General features: G+C 41.4%; 1 protein-coding gene across 3 annotated transcripts in view; it reads left to right on the forward strand.

Annotated features, from left to right (window-relative positions):
- PGR (progesterone receptor) overlaps positions 1–23,506 on the forward strand; it is an 877,082-nt gene that overhangs the window by 477,582 nt on the left and 375,994 nt on the right. For all 3 annotated transcript variants that reach the window (XM_069639098.1, XM_069639100.1, XM_069639101.1), the window contains exon 5: positions 18,081–18,225. In XM_069639098.1, coding sequence (XP_069495199.1) covers positions 18,081–18,225 — 145 coding nt within the window. The remainder of the gene's footprint in view (positions 1–18,080; positions 18,226–23,506) is intronic.

The raw sequence follows: 23,506 nt of genomic DNA on the forward strand, positions 1-23,506 counted from the left end.
GCTATCTTTTTCTCTCAGTTTTTCGTAGCCCAGATCAGCCTCTGTGGCATCCCTCAGTTGGAGCATCTCTATCTCCAATTTGCCAACTTGTCAAACACCTTCCACCTAGAGCGCCACCACTGTTTCTAAGGCTGATCCCTTCCCTTCTGATACAATTGTGATAAACCCCTTTCAATGTATTATCTTTGTCTATGGATTTTTGGGGCCACCTGGCACAACAAAATAAAAAAAGAAAGTCCGATATTTCCATAGGTGTCACTAAACACTCTTCCCACAACAAAAGTGGCATCAATTATCACAAAATGTTATTAAGATTCAATATATTTCATAAAACAATCATAAAAATGATCATAGTACATTAAACATATACATTATGTTTAAAACCACACAAGTAGAAACATCATAAGTGAGTAATGTTTGCAGTTATTCCTTAAGGATCTTACACTGTGTGTACATCTCACACTCTGATTCCTATGCCACACTACTAATGGCCTATTTCCTATTGGTGTAATACAAAAAACCCGACTTGTACAAGTTTCTGTCCTTGAGATACAGTCATGTAGGACATTCTTCAGGGGAAATTGTCTTGTGCTGGAATTTTAAACAATTCTTCTTTTCTAGGGGAGAACCCTGTTAATCAAAAAAATGGACACCCTATGAGTATCTAGTAACAAAGTATCAATCTCTATTGACATAAAAAATCTATGTACCCACATCCCTCAAAGGGTAAAAGATATGTCATGAATTACATACCTCTCTTCCCAATAATGAATCTTGGGCTTTTTCTGTTATGTGTTGCAGATTCCCAATTTCTTCAGGAATTCTTGTGTTTCCTTAATCTCCCTTATCTATAGTATTGTGCAATTAAGGCAAAATTAATAGGGGATTTTACAAAAACTCCCATATTGATTCACTTCCAAGGCTCATAAAAATATAGGTAATCAATCTTACCTATTTCAATGCAGGATTATGCTGTAGTATGGCTAAACAGCTCGGTCCCAAGTATTCCATAAGGATCTTTCCCATGTACGGGTAAGTGCCACAATCTCCACTTCCCTTGATGAGTCAATTATCTGTAAAAATAGAACCCCCATTCAAATACCTATCATCTCAAAACCATTTTTTACAATGACACCCCCATAAAGGAGCGTCACAAAAGGCATGTCCTCACTTACTTTTGAGTGTTTCCTCTTTCCTGCCAACCACGATCGCGCTACTTCTGTGTCCCTGCTAGGATCTGTAGACCCGCGAAAAATTTGCGGGTAAAAACGACCCAAAACGTGACGTTGTGACGTCATCGCGTACTAACGGCACGCGACGACGTCACGGCGCCACGGGCACATCCGAAAACGTGCCGTATGGACATTGGTGGGAAGCCCATGTAGTTCTGGGACTTTTAGGCGCCATGTGTGCACACACAAATGTGCCGTGAAGCAAAATAGCGGCAGGCCTGTGCCCATCTGGGACTGGGAGGTAAGCCAAACCACCTGTATGCAAAAAGTTAATAGTCATCTCTCTTCTAAAATGACTCAAAGCACGAAAATGTCGAAAAACACCTCGACTTTCATTGAGAGCCTCCTGTTTTTTGGTAGAAATCATAGTGGCTACATGGCCATCACGTGGCATGCAGGTCCACCATAATAGACAAGAAAAACAACACCTGTATGTCAAAAAATTACTGAATGTCAAAAAATTGGAGCCACACTTGCTGGCAAAACAAATACCCAACAATCAAACTCCATGTCACACAAATGGTGGAAACAGTGTCATACACAGTGGTACATATCATTATTCCCATTGGCATTATTTTGTAACACATCAACTTTGCGTTTCATTATAAGGGAAACACAGGTAAGTACAACAGATGAGTACAACAAGCGCAATCCCCCAAGAAAAGAAGGACTACGGGAACCCCAATCCTCATGTCAAAAACTCTTAAAGATCTAGTTATTATAAAAAGGTAAATTCATGATCATTCTACTAAGTTACAAGAGAAACATTATCATAATTCTCTAATTACCTAATTAGGCATTATGCCATTCAACACCTTCATTCAGACCTTTGATGTGACTTTTAGACAAGAAGATGAGTTTCTGTTCTAAATGCAATAGTTTCCTGTTAATAACCATCTGAGACTGCCCCTTGACCTGTTTCAAAATGCACCACTCCAAATCGTTACATTAATGTTTCATTTCTATAAAATGCTTGACCATAGGAGCTTGTTCCACCTTATTCCTGATACAGCTCCTATGTTCAATCATTCTAGTTCTGCATTTCCTATTCGTTTTACCAATATAAATCCGTTTACATGGACATACAATCAAGTAAATCACATTATTCTTATTACAATTGGTATGTTCATTGATGTTCCACATCCTGTCAAGGCCCAAATTTACATTCACTGTTTTTCTTGTTTGGGTACACATTGAGCAATTACCACAAGGAAAATGCCCGACCACTGGGGGAAGACCCCAGAGATTGGTTTGTTGCAAGGGCCTCTTTTTGATACTCACATCATTTCTCATTATCAAATTTCGTACGGTGGTACTCTTTTTGAAGGCTACAATGGGTCTCCCCACTTCCTTGGTCATGATCTTATTCCAATTTCTTGTCACAATGCCCTTGATTTTGTATGACAAATTGCTGAACGTATTAACAAATACTAGAGGTGTCTCCTTTGTCTTTCTTTCTCTTTGAATTTGCTGATCAAGGAGGGTTTCACGATTATTATTAAAAGCCCTCTTAGCTGCTTTTTTTTACCAAGGGGGCAGGGTAGCCCCGATGTACCAACTTGGTAATCAAATTGTTTGCTCCATTCTCATATGATTCATTGGTGCTGCTATTCTTTTTTAACTGCAAAAATTGACCAAACGGGAGATTATTCTTCACATGTTGGGTATGATGACTCTTAAAATGTAACAAGGCATTCTTATCGGTTGTTTTGGTATATGATCGAACTAGGAGTGACCCATTCTGATGGTATATACAGATATCTAAGTAATTTACTTCCTTGTTACTTACATTACTGGTGAATATAAGGTATCTATTTTGTTGATTGAGCCACTGTAAAAAATGACATGCTTCCTCTTCATTCCCTTTGCAAATGACGAAAACATTGTCTATATAACTTAGCCAACAGACGATATTATTCTGAAAAGGATTGCGTTCATTGTAGACTACCGTTTCTTCAAACATGTTAACATACAAATTGGCGACATTAGGGGCCATGGCTGAGCCCATAGCTGTCCCTTCAATCTGTTTGTAAAACTGTCCCATAAATTGAAAGACATTTTTTGTAAGGGCACTCTCTTCTGTGCACCATTTAATAAAAGAGTTGGATACCAGGTTTTCATCATCTCTTTTCAATAAAGTCTCCTCTACTACCTCCAAAGTTGCCAACTGAGGTAGGTTTGTATATAATGCTTGAATATCTAAGCAAATAAGTAGATTGGCCTCGGGGTCAGAAGTGTTCCCCTCTATTCTGTTAATAGCATCCGTGGTGTCCTTGATATAACTTTTCACGGTGGGAATGAAAGGTCTCAAGTAAAAATCAACACATTTCGAAAGTGGTTCCAAACGGGAACTCACACCTGAGACAATACATCTCCCCAGTGGGTTCTCTAAACTCTTGTGAATCTTTGGTAATGTGTAGAAAATGGGCACCCGACCGTTCTCTCTAATGAGATATTCGCCCTCTTGTTTACTAATCATCTGTTCGTCCACGGCCTTCTGTACCTTGTCTAAAATGATGTCTAAAAGGTCATTAATGGGATCATTATCTATTTGTAGGTAATGATTCTCATCTGATAACAGTCTTTCACATTCCTGGATGTAATCGCTCCTATTCAATATAACAATGGCACCTCCTTTGTCGGCGTGGCGAATAATTATCTTATCATTCGCACCCACATTTTTCAAAATCTTCTGTTCTGCTACACTTAAGTTAGAATGGTGAGGGATACCCTTGGTTTCCAACTTGGTTACCTCCTCCAAAACCTTATTTTCAAAATCCTTAGATTCTGCTGAATGTGCATTAATAGGTGCACAAAAAACGGAGGGATTTCTTAAACCACTGCAATTGTCGCCTTTATCAAAGGCGTTATCCATAAAGAATTCTTTCAGTTGAACTTTCTGCATGAACTGGTTGAATTCAATCCTGAACTCAAAAGGATTGTGAAACTTAGTGAGTACAAAATTCAAACCCTTACTGAGTACTTCTTCTTTTTTAGTGATCTGGGTGTCTGAAAGGTTCACTAACAACCCCTGTAACTCCTCGTCTGCATCTGTTCTGGTTCCCACTGTCTCTAATCTCCTCCTCTTCCTAAAAAAGACTGTCTTTGGTTGTTGCCTCTCTGGCTGTTGTTTCTTGTGCCTCTTCCTCTACCTCTAGAGGGACGGCCTCCCCCCCTGTTGTTAGGAATATCTGAATCACCGGATTCATCATAATCCGAGGAGCCACCTCCACTCGAACTATACGATGTATTCCGGAACCGTACTCTCCGATTCTGTTTTATATTGGGTCTGGGCTCTCCAAATTTGTAGTCTTTATTAGTATGACGAAAAGCTTTCTCATGAGAGAAGTTAAGCATGTCCTTCTTCATTCTTTTGATTCTTTCAGAGACAGTTTCGTTCTTAAATTCTTGCATCTCTTTAAAATGTTTATCTAGGCCTTTTTTGAAAGCGTCCACTTCAAATCTGCTCTTGATTTTTTCTTCTAAATCCTTCAGCTCAATCTCGATTTTTTTAGCTGTTTCTTGTGCTGTTTCGATCATTAGTATTAACCAATCACGGCCACATTTGTTAGAAATGTAACTCCATTTTAGTTCAAACTCTGAATTGTCTAAAAACAGTCTGGGTTTGTTTCTTACAGTAAGGCCCTGGGGTAAAGCCTGGTTTTTGACATACTCTAGCATGATGATGGCATGTAATTCTGTGCGGATGAGTCTCTTCCTCATCTGGACTAGTTAATCCCATTGGTCATCTTTATCTAATGCTTCTAAATCTTTATTAAGACCTACTATTGGTAAAGATTCTATCAACTTCCGAACATACTCATCATCATAAGCTAAACATTTCTCGGATTCCATAACGAGATCCCTTTAACAAGCCTCAATGCACACTACGTAAAATAAGGGGGAATTAAGGACAAATTTGTGTCACTTGTCACGTTAACCTCCGAGACTCTATTGGTCTCCAACAACTCTATTCTCAAAACGGTTCTGAGTCACAGGTAGGGATAAAACAGACCTCTTGCTCTGTGAGCATACACTTTTATATACAAAAAGAAAGTCAGATATTTCCATAGGTGTCACTAAACACTCTTCCCACAACAAAAGTGGTATCAATTATCACAACATTTTATTAATATTCAATATATTTCATAAAACAATCATAAAAATGATCATAGTACATAAAACATATAAATTATGTTTAAAACCACGCAAGTAGAAACACCATAAGTGAGTAATGTTTGCAGTTATTCCTTAAGGATCTTACACTGTGTGTACATCTCACACTCTGATTCCTATGCCACACTACTAATGGCTTATTCCCTATTGGTGTAAAACAAAAAACCCGACTTGTACAAGTTTCTGTCCTTGAGATACAGTCATGTAGGACATTCTTCAGGGGAAATTGTCTTGTGCCGGAATTTTAAAAAAATCTTCTTTTCTAGGGGAGAACCCTGTTAATCAAAAAAATGGATACCCTATTAGTATCTAGTACCAAAGTATCAATCTCTATTGACATAACAAATATATGTACCCTCATCCCTCAAAGGGTAAAAGATATGTCTTGAATTACATACCTCTCTTCCCAATAATGAATCTTGGGCTTTTTCTGTTATGTGTTGCGATTCCCAATTTCTTCAGGAATTCTTGCATTTCCTTGATCTCCCTTATCTATAGTATTGTGCAATTAGGGCAAAATGAATAGGGGATTTTACAAAAACTCCCATATTTATTCACTTCCAAGGCTCATAAAAATATAGGTAATCAATCTTACCTATTTCAATGTAGGATTATGCTGCAGTATGGCTAAACATCTCGGTCCCAAGTATTCCATAAGGATCTTTCCCTTGTACGGGTAAGTGCCACAATCTCCAGTCCCCTTGATGGGTCAATTATCTGTAAAAATAGAACCCCCATTCAAATACCTATCATCTCAAAACTATTTTGCACAATGACACCCCCATAAGGGAGCTTCACAAAAGCCATGTCCTCACTTACTTGTGAGTGTTTCCTCTTTCCTGCCAACCACGATCGCGCGACTTCTGTGTCCCTGCTAGGATCTGTAGACCCTGGTAAAAAAAGCAGCGAAGAGGGCTTTTGATAATAATCATAAATCCCTCCTTGATCAGCAAATTCAAAGAGAAAGAAAGACAAAGGAGACACATCTAGTATTTGTCAATACGTTCAGCAATTTGTCATACAAAATCAAGGGCATTGTGACAAGAAATTGTAATAAGACCATGACCAAGGAAGTGGGGAGACCCATTGTAGCCTTCAAAAAGAGTACCACCGTACGAAATTTGATAAGGAGAAATGATGTGAGTATCAAAAAGAGGCCCTTGCAACAAACCAATCTGTGGGGTCTTCCCCCAGTGGTCGGGCATTTTCCTTGTGGTAATTGCTCAATGTGTACCCAAACAAGAAAAACAGTGAATGTAGATTTGGGCCTTGACAGGATGTGGAACATCAATGAACATACCAATTCTAATAAGAATAATGTGATTTACTTGATTGTATGTCCATGTAAATGGATTTATATTGGTAAAACCAATAGGAAATGCAGAACTAGAATGATTGAACATAGGAGCTGTATCAGGAATAAGGTGGAACAAGCTCCTATGGTCAAGCATTTTATAGAAATGAAACATTCATGTAACGATTTCGAGTGGTGCATTTTGAAACAGGTCAAGGGGCAGTCTCAGATGGTTATTAACAGGAAACTATTGCATTTAGAACAGAAACTCATCTTCTTGTCTAAAAGTCACATCAAAGGTCTGAATTAAGGTGTTGAATGGCATAATGCCTAATTAGGTAATTAGAGAATGATGATAATGTTTCTCTTGTAACTTAGTAGAATGATCATGAATTTACCTTTTTATAATAACTAGATCTTTAAGAGTTTTTGACATGAGGATTGGGGTTCCCGTAGTCCTTCTTTTCTTGGGGGATTGCGCTTGTTGTACTCATCTGTTGTACTTACCTGTGTTTCCCTTATAATGAAATGCAAAGTTGATGTGTTACAAAATAATGCCAATGGGAAAATAATATGTAGCACTGTGTATGACACTGTTTCCACCATTTGTGTGACATAGAGTTTGATTGTTGGGTATTTGTTTTGCCAGCAAGTGTGGCTGCAATTTTTTGACATTCAGTAATTTTTTGACATTCAGGTGTTGTTTTTCTTATATATTATGGTGGACCTGCATGCCACATGATGGCCACGTAGCCACTATCATGTCTACCAAAAAACAGGAGGCTCTCAATGAAAGTCGAGGTGTTTTTCGACATGGCCGATATTTTCGTGCTTTGAGTCATTTTAGAAGAGAGATGACTATTAACTTTTTGCATACAGGTGGTTTGGCTTACCTCCCAGTCCCAGAAGGGCACAGGCCTGCCACTATTTTGCTTCACGGCACTTTTGTGTATGCGCACACAGTGCATACAAGTCGCAGAACTACATGGGCTTGCCACCCAGTCCCAGAAGGGCACAGGCCTGCCGCTATTTTGCTTCACGGCACATTTGTGTATGCACACACAGTGCCTAAAAGTCCCAGAACTACATGGGCTTGCCACCAATGTCCATACGGCACGTTTTCGGACGTTCCCGTGGCGCCGTGATGTCGTTGCGTGCCATTAGTACACGATGACGTCACGACATCACGTTTTGGGTTGTTTTTACCTGCAAATTTTTCGCGGGTCTACAGATCCTAGCAGGGACACAGAAGTAGCGTGATTGTGGTTGGCAGGAAAGAGGAAACACTCAAAAGTAAGTGAGGACATGGCTTTTGTGACGCTCCTTTATGGGTGTGTCATTGTACAAAATGGTTTTGAGATGATAGGTATTTGAATGGGGGTTCTATTTTTACAGATAATTGACCCATCAAGGGGAGTGGAGATTGTGGCACTTACCCATACATGGGAAAGATCCTTATGGAATACTTGGGACCGAGGTGTTTAGCCATACTGCAGCATAATCCTGCATTGAAATAGGTAAGATTGATTACCTATATTTTTATGAGCCTTGGAAGTGAATAAATATGGGAGTTTTTGTAAAATCCCCTATTAATTTTGCCCTAATTGCACAATACTATAGATAAGGGAGATTAAGGAAACGCAAGAATTCCTGAAGAAATTGGGAATCTGCAACACATAACAGAAAAAGCCCAAGATTCATTATTGGGAAGAGAGGTATGTAATTCAAGACATATCTTTTACCCTTTGAGGTATGAGGGTACATATATTTTTTATGTCAATAGAGATTGATACTTTGTTACTAGATACTAATACGGTGTCCATTTTTTTGATTAACAGGGTTCTCCCCTAGAAAAGAAGAATTTTTTAAAATTCCGGCACAAGACAATTTCCCCTGAAGAATGTCCTGCATGACTGTATCTCAAGGACAGAAACTTGTACAAGTCGGGTTTTTTGTATTACACCAATAGGAAATAGGCCATTAGTAGTGTGGCATAGGAATCAGAGTGTGAGATGTACACACAGTGTAAGATCCTTAAGGAATAACTGCAAACATTACTCACTTATGGTGTTTCTACTTGTGTGGTTTTAAACATAATGTATATGTTTTATGTACTAAGATCATTTTTATGATTGTTTTATGATATATATTGAATCTTAATACATTTTTGTGATAATTGATACCACTTTTGTTGTGGGAAGAGTGTTTAGTGACACCTATGGAAATATCAGACTTTCCTTTTGTATATAAAAGTGTATGCTCGCAGAGCAAGAGGTCTGTTTTATCCCTACCTGTGACTCAGAACCGTTTTGAGAATAGACAACAAAATAAAAGCTAGCTCTCGCTACTTTGCCAAGCACAGTCTGGAATTATTTCAAACTCAGGTGCTGTGTTGATATATTTGTGTGGTTTATCGCTTTTAAGTGCTATGAAAGTGATGAGATGTAATTGTAACATCAAATCACACTGGAGCTCGTGTTGGACGAAAGCATAATTTGAAGGCCGGGAGCCATTACATTGCCAAATTTTCATCAGTTGCACTGTGTGCTGCAAATGTATAGGGCAAAAGGTGGTGGACAACCGTGAACATTGCCTTTTGCCCTTCACATTCGCACTCTGCACTGCAAAGTGATGAAATGCATTGCAGGCAGCGTTTACTTTTGTTTGTGTGTGCCTCTTTCAATACTCTCATGGCAAGCAGTGCTCACAAAGGAAATTAATCCCTCCCTTACATGCTTGCATGTCACGCAGGGTTTAATTTCTGCTGGGAACACTGCTTAACATTCATTCATTGTAAACAGTGTTCCCAATTGAAATTAAACCCTCCCTGACATTCTAGCATGTCAGGGAGGGTTTGTCATTGTCCACACTCCCTGCATACTCGCATGAGCGGGAGAATGTACAATGGATCCCTATCGGGCTGCCTGCTTTATGTTGGTGCATAGGGAACTCCATCATTTGTCTCGGGAGAATAGTTCAGTGGCAACATGCTCTCCTTGGATGCAAGACGACGACACGGAGCAACACAGGTTCGATCCCCGGATCCGCGCTTAGAAACCTCTGGGTATTAAGTGCGTTCTAAATACCATATCATATCATATAATTTGCACCGCTATGAAAATCCATGCCCCTCCTCTTCGCCATGATTACAAGGCGTTTAAGCCTTAATGAAGGGTTTTTTACCATTCAATCACGTTACGGCTCACTGGAAAATGAGCCCCATAATGGTAAAACATAATCTTATTTACCCTAAATATGGTCACAGGATTATGTTTTGTTTCCCTTGAGGGAGGTTAGGATAGATCTATGATAGGTGCCCTTTTCAGAAAGTAATAGGGTGGTACTATATGATATGATATGATGTAAGTTATTTATAATGTGCCTGTACACAATAGTTTATAGGTGCGACAAGACAAGAGAGAGAAGACAGAGGGAGGACAAAACAAACAATCTCACTAGGCCTTGTGCCATTCAGATTGTGCAAGGCAAAAAGGAAGGTCTTGTGCTTTTTCTGGAATTTCAGGTGCTCTGGCTCAAGTTTGAGAGGGGCAGGGAGGCCATTCCAGAGCGAGGCACCTGCAGAGAAGAGAGCTATACCCCTACTCTCTGCCTGGAGTAGCATCCGACCCTCAGAGTTTCAGGTGGCTGAGCGAAGCGCTCAAGAAGGAAGGTTTTTAGGAACAGAGAGTTAGATGTAGTTCAGTAATGGCCTCCAGGGGTCCAGAGTGAGGTCACTGGCATCATCATCATCATTATTGCTGGAAAGAGGTGATGGTGATGAATGGATGCCCTTGACCTTTTGCGCGCTTTCACCACCATCCCTGTCGCTGTCTGAAGGAATTGCCTTCTCTGCAGTCACAGCTGGATCTTGTTGCTTCTGTCCCACTGCTTTACCTGCTTCCCGTGACTGTACATCACAACCAAAGATCGCAGACAGCACTACACCAGTCACCTTATTCTCGATATGATTCAACTTGGATAATGCCTTGGGCTCAGAGACAAAAGTACTTACTTGTTTACTAACGGTTCTGGCACTAGTGGATGGACCAGGCTCACCGAACGTTGGTAGCTGCAGTTTTCTGAATAATTGGCATGGCTTGATTAAACACTTGAGGAACACTGCTGAGCACCTTCTTTCTGCCTCCAGAATGCTTCTTTTGGAGGCATTTTGCAGATGATGTAGCCTCTCACGATATAGTAATAAAGAACAAATAACATAGTGTTAATACTCAATAAATGTAACAAAATTCACAAAGAAAAAATATGCAATGAAGAAAAATTACAAGAAAAGCCATCCTTAGCTTTTTCCACACTACATTGACAAATTAGCCAATAAATCATTGCAGTGTAAAATGTCAAATTTACTATCTAACATAGCAGAAATATTATAGAGTATAATAGAGTAGAATACGTCATATCGAGTAACAAGTGAAGTTTAAGGAAGGCATGGTATCAAAGCAAGACAGACACAAGTGAACACAGTTCAAGGGTGTTTATTAAACTGTAAAAATGGGTTGGATAAATGCCTAATCTAAACCTAAACCTAAAATTGGAGCAAGCTACGATCATCAAATAATAATAATACAGTCCTAGAGGAGTCCATTCAAATAAATAGTACCTACACTAAAAATACTATTGCCAATCCTTACCTCTAAATACAAAATAGTGTGTGTTAATGTTCACAAAGAAAGAAAGAAGTATTCTCAAAAGGATAAGCCAGGATGTTGTAGCCGGGGTCTCCCTTCCCCACGTTTGAAGGTGGCGTTTGAAGGTGGGACAAGGTGGGACTCTTGAGCACAGCACACATCTGGGCTTCTTTGGCCCAAGTTTACAGTTCCTTTTCCAGTATCAGGGCTTTCTGTGTCAAAGTCTCTTTATGCAAAGTCTCTTGCTTCAGAGGGCCTGATACATCACAAACACCAAACAAAAGTTCCTTCTGTTTCTTCAAGTCTGGCGATTACTCTTCACCTGAGGATCGTCCTCAACAGGGCGCTCATTCCTTTCACAACGTCAGCTTCCCTCAGTCAGGCTCAGACCAACAACCCACTGTGGGCACCCCTCAGTCGGGTTCATGTTTGTCACCACAATGCAGTTCCTGTAGTTTTTCAATTTACCATGTTTCAAAGACTTTCGACTGTATACAGGGTTTTGACTCGACCCTTATATGACCACTTTGACTTCTCTCATTGGCCTCCCCTTGTGTCTTCTGGCTCTTTGAGACTTCTTAGCTTAACGTATCCTCCCTGTTCAGGAGCAGGGTATTCATTACAGTCTTTCGAATGAACACCCACGCTGTGCCGGACCACTCTAACCCTAATACCTCGGTCATTCACAAAAGACCTTTGTCTATTATATTCTTTCCTTTACGTAAATGTTGCCACTTTAACCTTGAGCTTAACACAGTGCGTTTTACTGTCTGTTTCTTCTGTCTCACTGGCTGTGTTGAACTCCTTGGCTTTTCTTCCGCTGGAGTCAAGGACGGTACCACGGCAGCAAGCTCTTTTCCCACCCTGGCTATCAGTGCGGGAGGGCCCTTTATACTGTTCACATCTGCCACACCAATCACCAGCTGCAATTCCCGATCTTAATGTTCCTTTATCGAAGGCTTTGCAGGTCTGAGTTAAAAAAAGGCAAGGGTAATTACCTTCTTGTCGTCCGCCTTTCTCCTTCATTTGAACTGCCGTTCCGGAACAGTGGTTCCTCGTGCTTTCGGCCTTGCTTGAAGTGTGCTCTCGTGCTCTGCCTTTTATCCCTGTGGGGAAGGGAAAGGGCCGTCAGTTCAAATCTGGAGAATGATTGGAACATTCAAGAACTTAAAAGGGCTGTGTGCTGTCTAAACACAGGGAAATGTCCAGGTCCTGATGGATTACCGGCAGAATTTCTACAATATTATGCCTTATGCAGTTTATGCTCTGATGTTAGCAATGCTGCAATCCTCGCAGATGAGCTGCATACTCCCCCAAACAACCCAATATGACACAATCTCATTATTTCTAAAACAAGGAAAATCAGCGTTGAATCTGAGCAGTTATAGGCCAATAAGTCTAATTAACACAGATAATAAGATCCTAGCAAAGACCATAGCAATGGGAATGGGAAAAATACTACTGAGACTCATTGGCCAAGAACAAGCTGGCTTTGTTAGAGGGAGACATGCTTCTGAAAACATGTGCAGACTGATACTGACTTTATTTGAAAGCAATCAGTTACCTGCTGAGGTGTCAGTACTCTCATTAGATGTTGAAAAGGCGTTTCATCGCCTTGAATGGGAATATTTAATGCCCACTTTAGAGGGCTCCGCAGTGGGAGAAAACTTACTTGGATGGATTAAACTGCTATATGCAAAACCAGCAGCCAGTATAAATACTAATGGTTTTTCATCAGAATGCTTTGAAATGGGCTGAGGAACTTGACAAGGCTGCCCCCTTTCTCTGTTGCTCTTTGCACCTGCTATGGAACCATTGGTCACAAAGATCAGGGAGGATCAGATGATTCAAGGGGTCCAATTTGGAGAAGCCTCACAAAGATTATGGCTATATGCAGACGATATGTTGCTTGTGGTACAAGGATTAGAATCTTTGGTACAAGCAACAATGGATCAAACCTACGTCTTTCATGAGTACTCAGGTTATAAAATAAATTGGTCTAAATCTGAAGCATTGCCGGCATTAGGCTGACGAGAGATGTGGACCGTATAATGGATCTTAATTTGATTGACCTAATTGAGATGCTGAAAAAGACAACCTGCGTAGATGGGATGAATTGAAGCTGAGTTTATGGGGAACAGTGAACGCTATCAAGACGACTTCTGCTCCCCATTTTAACTACATCCCGAGTATGATCCCAATAATAGCGAGAAATAAGCTAATGAAGAAGATGGATAGTCTGATAAAGTGATTCTTGCGGGTGGGGAAACAACCCTTGACTAAAGCTCTGGAAGCTGCAAGTGTCAACAGAAAATGGACGATTGGCTTTGTTTGATTTTGGAAATCATCATTTGGCCTATGGTTACAGACATGTGCTATCTTTCATCGAAAAAAAACTCAATGGACATTTGGACCTAGGCAGAAACTAGTAGATGTACACCACTTGAACCAAGGGCGCTAATAACATCAGAAGATGCACAGGGTTGCAAATCATATGCAACTAGAACATTTTTGAGGGAGTGCTGGAATGAGCTTATGAAGCAAAGTAAAAAAGGAATCGCTTATTCAAATAACTCATATCTATGACTAAATCCAGAATTTAAGCTGGAGCAGAAAACACTTTTTTGGCTAATCTGGTATCTGTGTGGAATCAAATGGCTGGGTGAGCTTTTTGAAGAGGGAAAATGGATTACATTTGAAAGACTGAAAATGGGAAAAAATATTGAGAATGGTACACTCTGGGAATATAGGAAACTCACAAAAACTATGGGGAATAAGACTTTCGATGCTTGCATGGACAGGATGGATTGGTTACAAGATTTCAAATTGAATGGTCACATTGCCTCCAGGGTGTACATCTAGCGCAATATAAAGTACCCGATGAAAAACTATTGGACAAATGGTCAGAGGTGATAGACTCGGAAATGAGTATGAGCAGATGGAACATTATATGCAGGAATGTGTCTTTGGCCTCATTGAATTTGGCAGAAAGAGCAAGACAGATTATTCTAAATAGGGTTTATGGGACTCCACAGAAATGCAACAAGTGGGGTTTATTAGAGTCTGAGGCATGGTGGAAATGCAAACACAGACTGGGGTCCTTCAAACATATGATGTGGGAATGTGGTACTGTGAGGGATTTCTGGAGAGAAGTTACATTGACAATGAATAATATTCTGAAGATTGATGGGGAATATGATTTTGAAAGTATTATTCTGGGGGAGAAGGGGTTGATTGAAGATTTAACATTTCTGCAGAGATGTTGGTTCTTTAGTGTTAGGGAGAATTCTCATTCAATGGCTAATTTCCCTTACCTAGTGAGTCCCCCAGCAGCTTTACTGGATTTCTGGAGTTTATTTTTTTCACTTGGTAAGAGTGTACCTCTGTTTCCCACTCTTACCTGTGTTTTGCCAGGCGTATTTCATCTGTTTTTGTGATTGTGGACTCTGGAGTACACCACTTCAGTAGCCCCCTTCTTTTTGTGTGTTGCACAGCACCTTCAGTGCAGTGACACAGGGTTGTCTTTTAGACTTCCCACCAACTCCATTTCTGAGGCTGACTACAGTCCCCCAGAAAAGGGTAAAGTTGCCATTTACTTTACTTAGTTAAATAACCACAGATCCAGTGCACCCCATCTTACATTAAGTACTGGGAAGGGTTAATCCTTATCCTTTTTTATCTGTACCTCCTAGAACATTGTTTCGCTCTTTTAACATTTAGGGCCTCATTACACGGTAGACGGTAAGGGTTTACCGGTACCGGTATTTTACTGGTACCGGTAAACCCTTACCGTCTTACTACGAGGTCCCTTTGCGGGTTGGGGAATTTAACGCCTGCTTTTCCTGCTTTTTGCAGGCGTTAAAAACCAACCCGCAAAGGGACCAGGGAGCTAATTACGGTACCGCAATTTGCGGTGCCGTAATTAGCACCTTCCCCATTCCCATTATGCCCTATGGGGCAAAAATGGGAATGGGGAAGGGCAATGGGGGAAGGGGGAATTACGGCCCCACCAACCATGGAATAGGGCGATAATTCCCCTTTCCACTAAGGCGGTGCTGGTATTTTACCGGCTACTAGCACCTTGGTCCACCATCATTCGTGTAATGAGGCCCTACAACTTGGCTGGTGGCAGTGGTATCTACCCTAACTTTTCTACCGTGATTATACTATATAAATGTGGTATTGTTTTAGGCTGTTATATTAGCGTTGAACATAAACCCACTTGACCAAATACTCTTTTTTTTGGCTCCGGTTGGCTTTATTCACCTTTTCTTTATGTTACTTTATGTTAAAGTCCTTCTTGTGTTTTACTTTGCACGGCAGACCAGGTTTGCCTTCTTTGTTCACTGTCTTTTGGCGGGATTCTGCCACGAAGCCCTCCTCTAGGCGCCTTGGTGTCTGGGTGGGCTGATTGTGAGGGAGGGGTGTAGTCATGATTGGCTGAGGTGGTTGCCTGGGCTGGACAACCCTCCTGCTGCATGATTGAAGCCAGGCTGTGTGAATGGGGGATTTTCGCATAAAAGGCAGGACTCTTGGGCTGAAAGTCAGAGTCGCCACTGGAACTACAAGGAACTGAAGAGAAGTGGAGAAAACGATGGCTGCTGCAACTATCCCGCCCCAATGAAGCCCTGCTGCAGTCCTGAGCTATCTACCCTTCGACGACCAGAGAAGATCCAGATCGGAGTCTTCTTCCCTTGAGCCTGGTGGGGATAACCAGCTCACCTTCCACAGCCAGAGGATCCTCTTCGTGGTCGAAATCGCTGCACACTGCTGTAGTGGTCCGGATAGCCATCTGAAGAGCCTCTCCTGTTTTTAAGGAGCACGCCTTTTATTCACCGTCGCTGCTGCCGGTTTCATCCCTGTGTGGTGCAGATCCCTCCAGACGTCCTCCTTCTTGCCAAAGCTCCAGGAACCGAGGGTCTGCAGGAAACTACCAGGAACAACTGCCGTGGCACCAGCTTCTTTCTTGAATAAGGTACTGTTTTCTGTGTCGAGGAGCTAGGTTGAATCCCTTTCCTCCTCCAAGACTTGCCCTTATCTTCCCTCCTTCTTATATTTTTTGCTTCCTCTGTTGACAATATCTACTCCTGGCAATGTTGAATTTTGAACTGTCCGACAACAGGAACCCGGTTCCACTTGACACTGGCTCCGGCCTATTGACTCTTGAATTTCTGTCAACGAGTGTTCTCTGATTCTGTCTGCCCTGACAAAAGTATTGCCTATGATTTTTACCCCCAACTCTCTCTAGTTAACTCAGGTGCTAAGTGTGTTTTTGCCCCGGTAACATTTCTTGCCGCTGATACGCGTATCTTTAGTAAGAGCGAACTGTCATTACTGTCAAAAAGTGATCGCATATGTATTCCCGGTAACGTCTTTTGTTTCACAACAACGGTCTGTTAAAACATAGGATACATAGGATACTTACCTTGAGTTATACTGTACCAAGTGAATTGGTTGGTTGTAGTGTATTTTACGTGTGGTTTTGAATTAATAGAAGTGTTGTGTCTATAACAAATGGTTTAAAAATAAATGTACTTATATTTTTTTTCCTGAAACCTTGAGTCAGTGTTTGCTTGAGTTACAGTAATTGTGGTCCCTTTGTGTAATCTCTGCTACTGCTCATATACTCTTGAGATAGGCCTGGCTGTTCCACTACTGCTACCACTTTAACATAGTAGTACAGGCTTGTACCAAAGGTGAACTTGTATTACCACTTGTATTCTTAATTGTGTGTAGTGGTCCCTAAGGGCACTGCACAGGATTCTTCCTAACATTTAGAGCATCATTTTCTGTAAAGAAAATACTTTTGATGAACTGGAAACGTCTGCAGACACCTTCTGTTTCGGAATGGATGTCAGATTTGGTGCAAATGTCAAAAATAGAAAGGGTGATCTCATGTAGGCCCAATAAAAGAGACCTTTACGATGGAATATGGAATAGATTTCTGGATTTATGACCCATTTCTTTAACTGGCTTGTGCAGATGTATTTTCATCTACTGTGAATTCAATGTACAGTTCTATGTGTAAAATGTGATGTAATATTGAATGTTATTTGGAAATTATAATAAATATGTGAGTAGCAAAAAAAGGTGAGGTTATTAAGGAGATGTGTTTCTTCTTCAAGCTTAAAGGAGGTTTAAAACTAGATTTAAATAAGGAGTTTTTTAAGTGGTTGTAGTGAATACACTGTTGGGCAAAAATACAAGTGAGTACCTGGGAAAAGAGCACTTGTGTGACTTACAACTCATTCAACACACGTGCATTTGTATATATTGAGAGAAAACGTGTTTCCAGCACATACATGTAGAATAGTTGGAAGTCCAGCTCAGTTGCTTGCTAAAAGTTTTCAATTTCTGATTCAGTCTGCCAACCTGTGATGTTCAATGCAATGTTGGCATGTTCTGAAATCGATTTCAAATAACTTTGAGCATCACTTTTTGTTGCAGGCCAAATGATGCCCAATCTTCCAGTGGGATCAAAACATCACTTAATTACTTTATTGACATGCAATGAAGAGTCCAGTGGGATGTAGTGAGGTCATTTTTTCACTAGTTCATTTAATATAATAGAATGTAATATAATTCAGTATTGACTCCATCAAATGGTAAATTAGGTGATTTCTAGGTAGATTTCCTTTGCATTTTTCAAGAAATGTCATAAATAATAATTTACCCAATGCAAAGAATTGAACAATATAATTAAAATAATCTTGCATTAATTTGCTCTTTCAGGGTTCCGCAGCTTGCACATTGAAGATCAGATTACACTTCTCCAATATTCTTGGATGAGTCTGATGGTGTTCGCAATGGGATGGAGATCATATAAGCATGTCAGTGGTCAGATGTTGTACTTTGCACCTGATTTGATTCTTAACGAGTAAGTAATATAACGTGTTGCAGTTGTTGTCTCAGAACTTTTTATTATTTGTTTTTGTCAAAACCCAAAACATGAAAAGAAATCAGTGTTTTAGAGTTCAAACAATTGCAGAAAATGAGGAGTGGCTCACTTAAAAGTATCTTTTTATGCTATTAACATATCTGCATTTAAAAATGAATCACTGTATAATTAAGTATATTCTCCATTTTCTGCCTGCTAATGGTGCAGATGTTCATGTCCTGAAAGAACCCCATTAAATTGGTGAGTGTTGCATCTAATTCCAAGAGATCTGGATCAACATCTGTATGTCCTGCTTCAGAAACCGAGCTGCAAGGGGCCTACAAAAACCAAGGGCTCTACCACATCTTTTAGGGAAGGCTGAAAGCCATCTTGAACATTCTTATTGGGCTGCGCAGTTTCATGTGACTACAGCATGTTATTGGAACTTTATTTGAAAGTCATTTTTGGACAAATCCTACCATTTTAGGGGTTCCTGCCTCAAAAGCGAAATTCACCTGAACCTGCAACACCAATGACTCTGTCGCCATCTTGCCAGAAAATGCAGAAAGCCATCTTTGTCTGCCTCTCTTGTTAGTGGGTCTCCCTTGGTTGTCCATACCAGGTGTACAGCCCGGGCATCCACAGCTAAGGACCAAAAGAAGCAAAGGGCAGCTCCTTGTTTGGGCCTAGAGCCAGAGCCCCTGCTCAAACCAACACTAACTTTCTTTATGAAAACTCCTCTTTACCGATCCAACTTCCCCAAAGAGAGATTGTTCATATTGGTGTCTCTCCATTCATTATGGGGCTGTTAATACCTGAAAGAACCAAGAGACATCCCGGTTTTGGGTCTGATCACTGTCTTTTGGTCATGTATATTCCCTTCCCAGCCCAACATATTACTGCTCCTTCCGAGTTTACTTTGCCCCTCTCTGATCCTTCCTTGCAAACACACTCACTTAGCCTCCCCTTGGGCTGCACCGGTCCTCCACTATCTTCATGTGCCTACCTCTTTTACACTCCATTATTGTCTTCACTACCTTCATCCTTGTACTCACTCTTCTGTCTTCAGCCACAACTATGCCTACCTATTACCTCACTCCCTCCTCCCTCTGCCCCAGCATCACTCAAACCTAACACTATCTATCTCCAAGGAATTCCAACCTCATTTATACCTCTTGCCTAATGAACAACACCTGCTCCTCTCCATCACTTCCTATCACTATTTTGCTTGTGTTGTGGAGTGCACAAACCAGCTGATAGAAATCGCCCTACATAACTGACCACTTCAGCCCGTATCACCCACAACTTTCACGCCATGCTATCACATACACCTGGATTTCCCCTTCTGCCTCTGCTACTAGCAGCTTTCCACATAACATCTGCTACCTTCCACTCTCCCTGACCTGTCGGATATGCCACTATTAATCATCATCATCGTCATCCTCAAACATTTATTCCGGAATCACACCACAGGTTCCATAACCACAATACAACAATAACAATGTCAGATATAAAAACATTTGCACTAAAGATAAAATCCACACAATACAGATAAAATGACACTTTTTCAATCATCCCTCCAACTATTCCCACTGTTCTGACTCTTTAGCGACCCCTTGCCTTTTCAAATCCTTCTTCCCTGACATGAACCTTCTTCTTGAGTAACTTCCCACCGACATCCCCATTGTCATGCTGGGGGACTTTAACCTTCCCAAGCTCTTCATAGGCACCCACCTTGAACTAAACTTCCTCATATTTGACCACTCCCTCTAAACCCTCCACAACCAGCCTGCCTCTGATGGGAATTTTGTTGAACTTGCCTTTCTGTCTACTTTGCTCTCCTCCTATGACCTCTCCATTGCACCCTCTCCTTCTGATCATAACATTGTTCACGTTAACATCGCTGTCCCTCCAGCCTCTGTTCCTCATTCCCTTTCAGTGACCCAGAGGAAATTCAAGCAGGACTCTCTGGCTCCTTGCCTTGATGATGTTTGTACTTCTCTCCTGTATCCTTCCCCTATTCATGCCTCTTCCATTGACTGTGCTTTTTCTGACTTTTACTATGTACTTATGACTCCGTTGGACCAATCATATAATGCATGCACATTCACACCTTTTCATCCCCATCCTCAGGTCTGGATTCCGACCCCCAAAACAAACACGCAATGCTGGAGAAAATATCAAACCCACACCCGACTCCTAGCCTACAAATATTTCCTTGCTGCCTGCTTCTCTGTACTGAACTCTGCCAAACCCTCCTTCTTTATGAGCCTTAGCTCCACCCTTTGCAATCATGTTGCAAACTGCTACCTACCCTTCAAGCTTTGCTTATGTCACCCAAGCCAATATCTATTGCCTCCTTCCTCTCTGCTGAATATTTTGCTCACTGCTCTTCCTGTACCATCTCTAAAAATGTTGACGCTCTCAAACCCCTCCTTCTCTGTCTCCCACCCTCCATCTATTCTAGACTACTTTGTTAAACCTCTGCTGCATAATTAGCACCCATATTTTGCAGAGCCAATCTTTCTTGACTCTGGTTGTCCCATTTGCATCTCAACAGTCACAGACGTAGTCCAAATCACCTGCCCTCATCTCTCTGAACTCCTTACAGCTTGTTCTCTAACCCTTTTGGTCTATTTACTGCCTCCTTCAGATCTGAAATTGTCTTGCCCCTTTCAAGGAAACCCTCTGCTAACCCAGATTTTAGCACAGTTTCACTTGGATCCCATTATTCAATGGTCCGTGTGCAGGTGGTTTTCAACCAGATCATTAAATACATTGTAGATAATGAAGATCCACATGAAGCTGACTTCCGTAGTCAGCACTAAGACTAACACTAAGACTGCATTCATATAACTCTCTACTTTTCTCTCTGATACTCATCACTCATCTCATCTGTACTCAACCTTTTGGATCTCTCTGACAGTTTTGACACTGTTGACCACTCCTCTCTCCTCCTCATTCTCCAGAACCTTTGTTTTCACAAATCTGCTATAGTCTAGATTGCAGGCTGCCTGGAAGGTAACCCTTTGAAATCTGCTAGAACTCTCAACCCTCTTCCCTTATATCGTCCCCTCAATGAATCAGTCCTTGGAACTTGGCTCTTTACGCTATATATCGGTGAACTAGGAAAATGTATCTTGTACTTTGGCTTTCACTGCCACCACTTGGCTGACAACACCCTCATCTTTTTTTCTTTTTTTTTTAATTTGAATTTTATTGGTTTCCAAGGCAAAAGTTTGACAATCATATATAGGCATTTGCGACCAACCGATCAAATATGAGAAATATCATATAAGGAAAAACAGTATATAAAACGTGTAGCATCTATTGCACGTCACTTAACTTTTCAATAGTGTCATCAAACCAAAGTACCCTTTCCCTCCCCCCTGCCCCCTTTCCACATAATACCATCTGAAGGGCTGGAAGAGACCAATATATACATCCGAACCAATTTTGACTCTATGACGTCAATCACATGTGCACATTAGATCCTGCGGGTTTGATATAGCAGACATTGTAAACCACTACTTAGATTGTCTCTGAAATGTAAAAACGCTTTGCACACATTCTTTTTATGTCACATATTTAGCTCGAAATTCCGACCATGCATTCTCAACTGAGGTGCGATCCCCATGGAGGACTGCAGTGAGGTTGTCCATTCTATATATATTCAGGGCAACACCCAGCCATTCGGTTTTATTAGGGAGCCTGGCTCTCTTCCATACCATGGTGAGACAAGCTCTAGCGGCCAACAGTAGACCTTGTATCATTTTGGGCGCTTTCATGATCATATCGCCCATTTCAGGCAAGCCAAACAAGATCAAAAGTGGATGTATCTCTCTGTCGTCATCATCCAAGTCCTTGATCCAGCTGAGAACTTCCGTCCAGTAAGCTTGGACCACCTCACATCCCCACCACATATGCCAATAATCGGCCCGCTTCCCACAGCCCCTCCAGCAGTATGGGCTTACCCCTTTGTACATTTTGGCAAGTCAGAGCGGGTCATATTGCCACCTGTACAACAGCTTGACGGCATGTAATTTGTATTGGCAAGAGATGGAGGATTTCGCCGTTTGTCTACATATTTGGAGCCATCATTTTGGTGAGATCTGCCTGCTCATGTCTGATTCCCACCTACTCCTCAATGTGTGGGATGGCGTAATATCAACCTCGATCAGCGCCGAGTATATTGCACTTATTAAGCCCCTAGAACTCGTACATGTGTTGAGAATGGTTTCAAACGGGGTGAGATCCCTTTGTAACTTGTCCTTCCATATCGCCCTAGTCATCTCCCCGTTGAGTCTCAGATATAGGAAGATCGAGAGCGGACCTATGCCAAGTGCCTCTTGCAGGTCCTGAATGGTGATAAAGGCGCCGTCTCTCCAGAGTTGACCAGCCCTTTCTAATCCTGCATCGTACCATGTCTCGAAGCTCCCTGGATCCGGGATTGCATCTCGGATCCCCGGTGACCAAAGATGTCCAAGGGGAGAGGGCCAGGTCGTAACTCCTGCCATTTTCTTGCCTGGTGTCCATATTGCCCATATCGTTCCAATAATGGGGTGATTTTTAACACTGTTTCGCAATTGGGGCCCCAGAACCCATAGCCATTCTCCAAGGATGATTGGTCAAAGATGATAATTGTCTAGGGCTATCCACTGTGGTTCTGACTTCTGCCTGACGTGCAGGACAAGGACACGTAGTTGGGCTGCCTTGTAGTATGTTTCTATGTCTGGGAGGCCTACCCCTGCATTGTCCTTTCGGAGCTGGAGCAAGGATCTGGGGACTCTCGGCTTTTGGCTTTGCCACAGGAAGGCTAAAAGAACTTTTCTTGTGTTCGTAAAGTATTCCTGGGGCATTTTAATGGGGAGCATTTGGAACAGAGAGAGTATTTTAGGGAGAATCACCATTGTTATTGCATTTAAACGGCCCAGCCAGAAGATGGTGAGTCTGGACCACCTTTGGATGTCCTTTTGAAGGGTGAGTGATAGTGGCGGAAAATTAGCCTCGTAAAGAGAGTCAAGGTCTCGGGTTACATTAATGCCCAGGTATCGAAGCGTGGTGAGGCTGACCTTTACTCCTAGGGGATCAAAGCAGTCCACCTCAGCATCTCTACTTTTGTCAATCGGAAGGAGGATCGACTTTCCGGTATTGATTTTGAGGCCGGCCAGTTCTCCATATTCTTTGATTATGCTGATCGCAGCCGGAACAGAGTTTAGGGGATCAGTTAGGTGCAATAGTATATCGTCAGCATAGAGGCCTAGTTTGTATTCGCATTCTC

This window comes from Ambystoma mexicanum, chromosome 7q (genome assembly GCF_040938575.1).
Source record: "Ambystoma mexicanum isolate Mex_15411 chromosome 7q, UKY_AmexF1_1, whole genome shotgun sequence".
Taxonomy (NCBI): Eukaryota; Metazoa; Chordata; class Amphibia; order Caudata; family Ambystomatidae; genus Ambystoma; species Ambystoma mexicanum.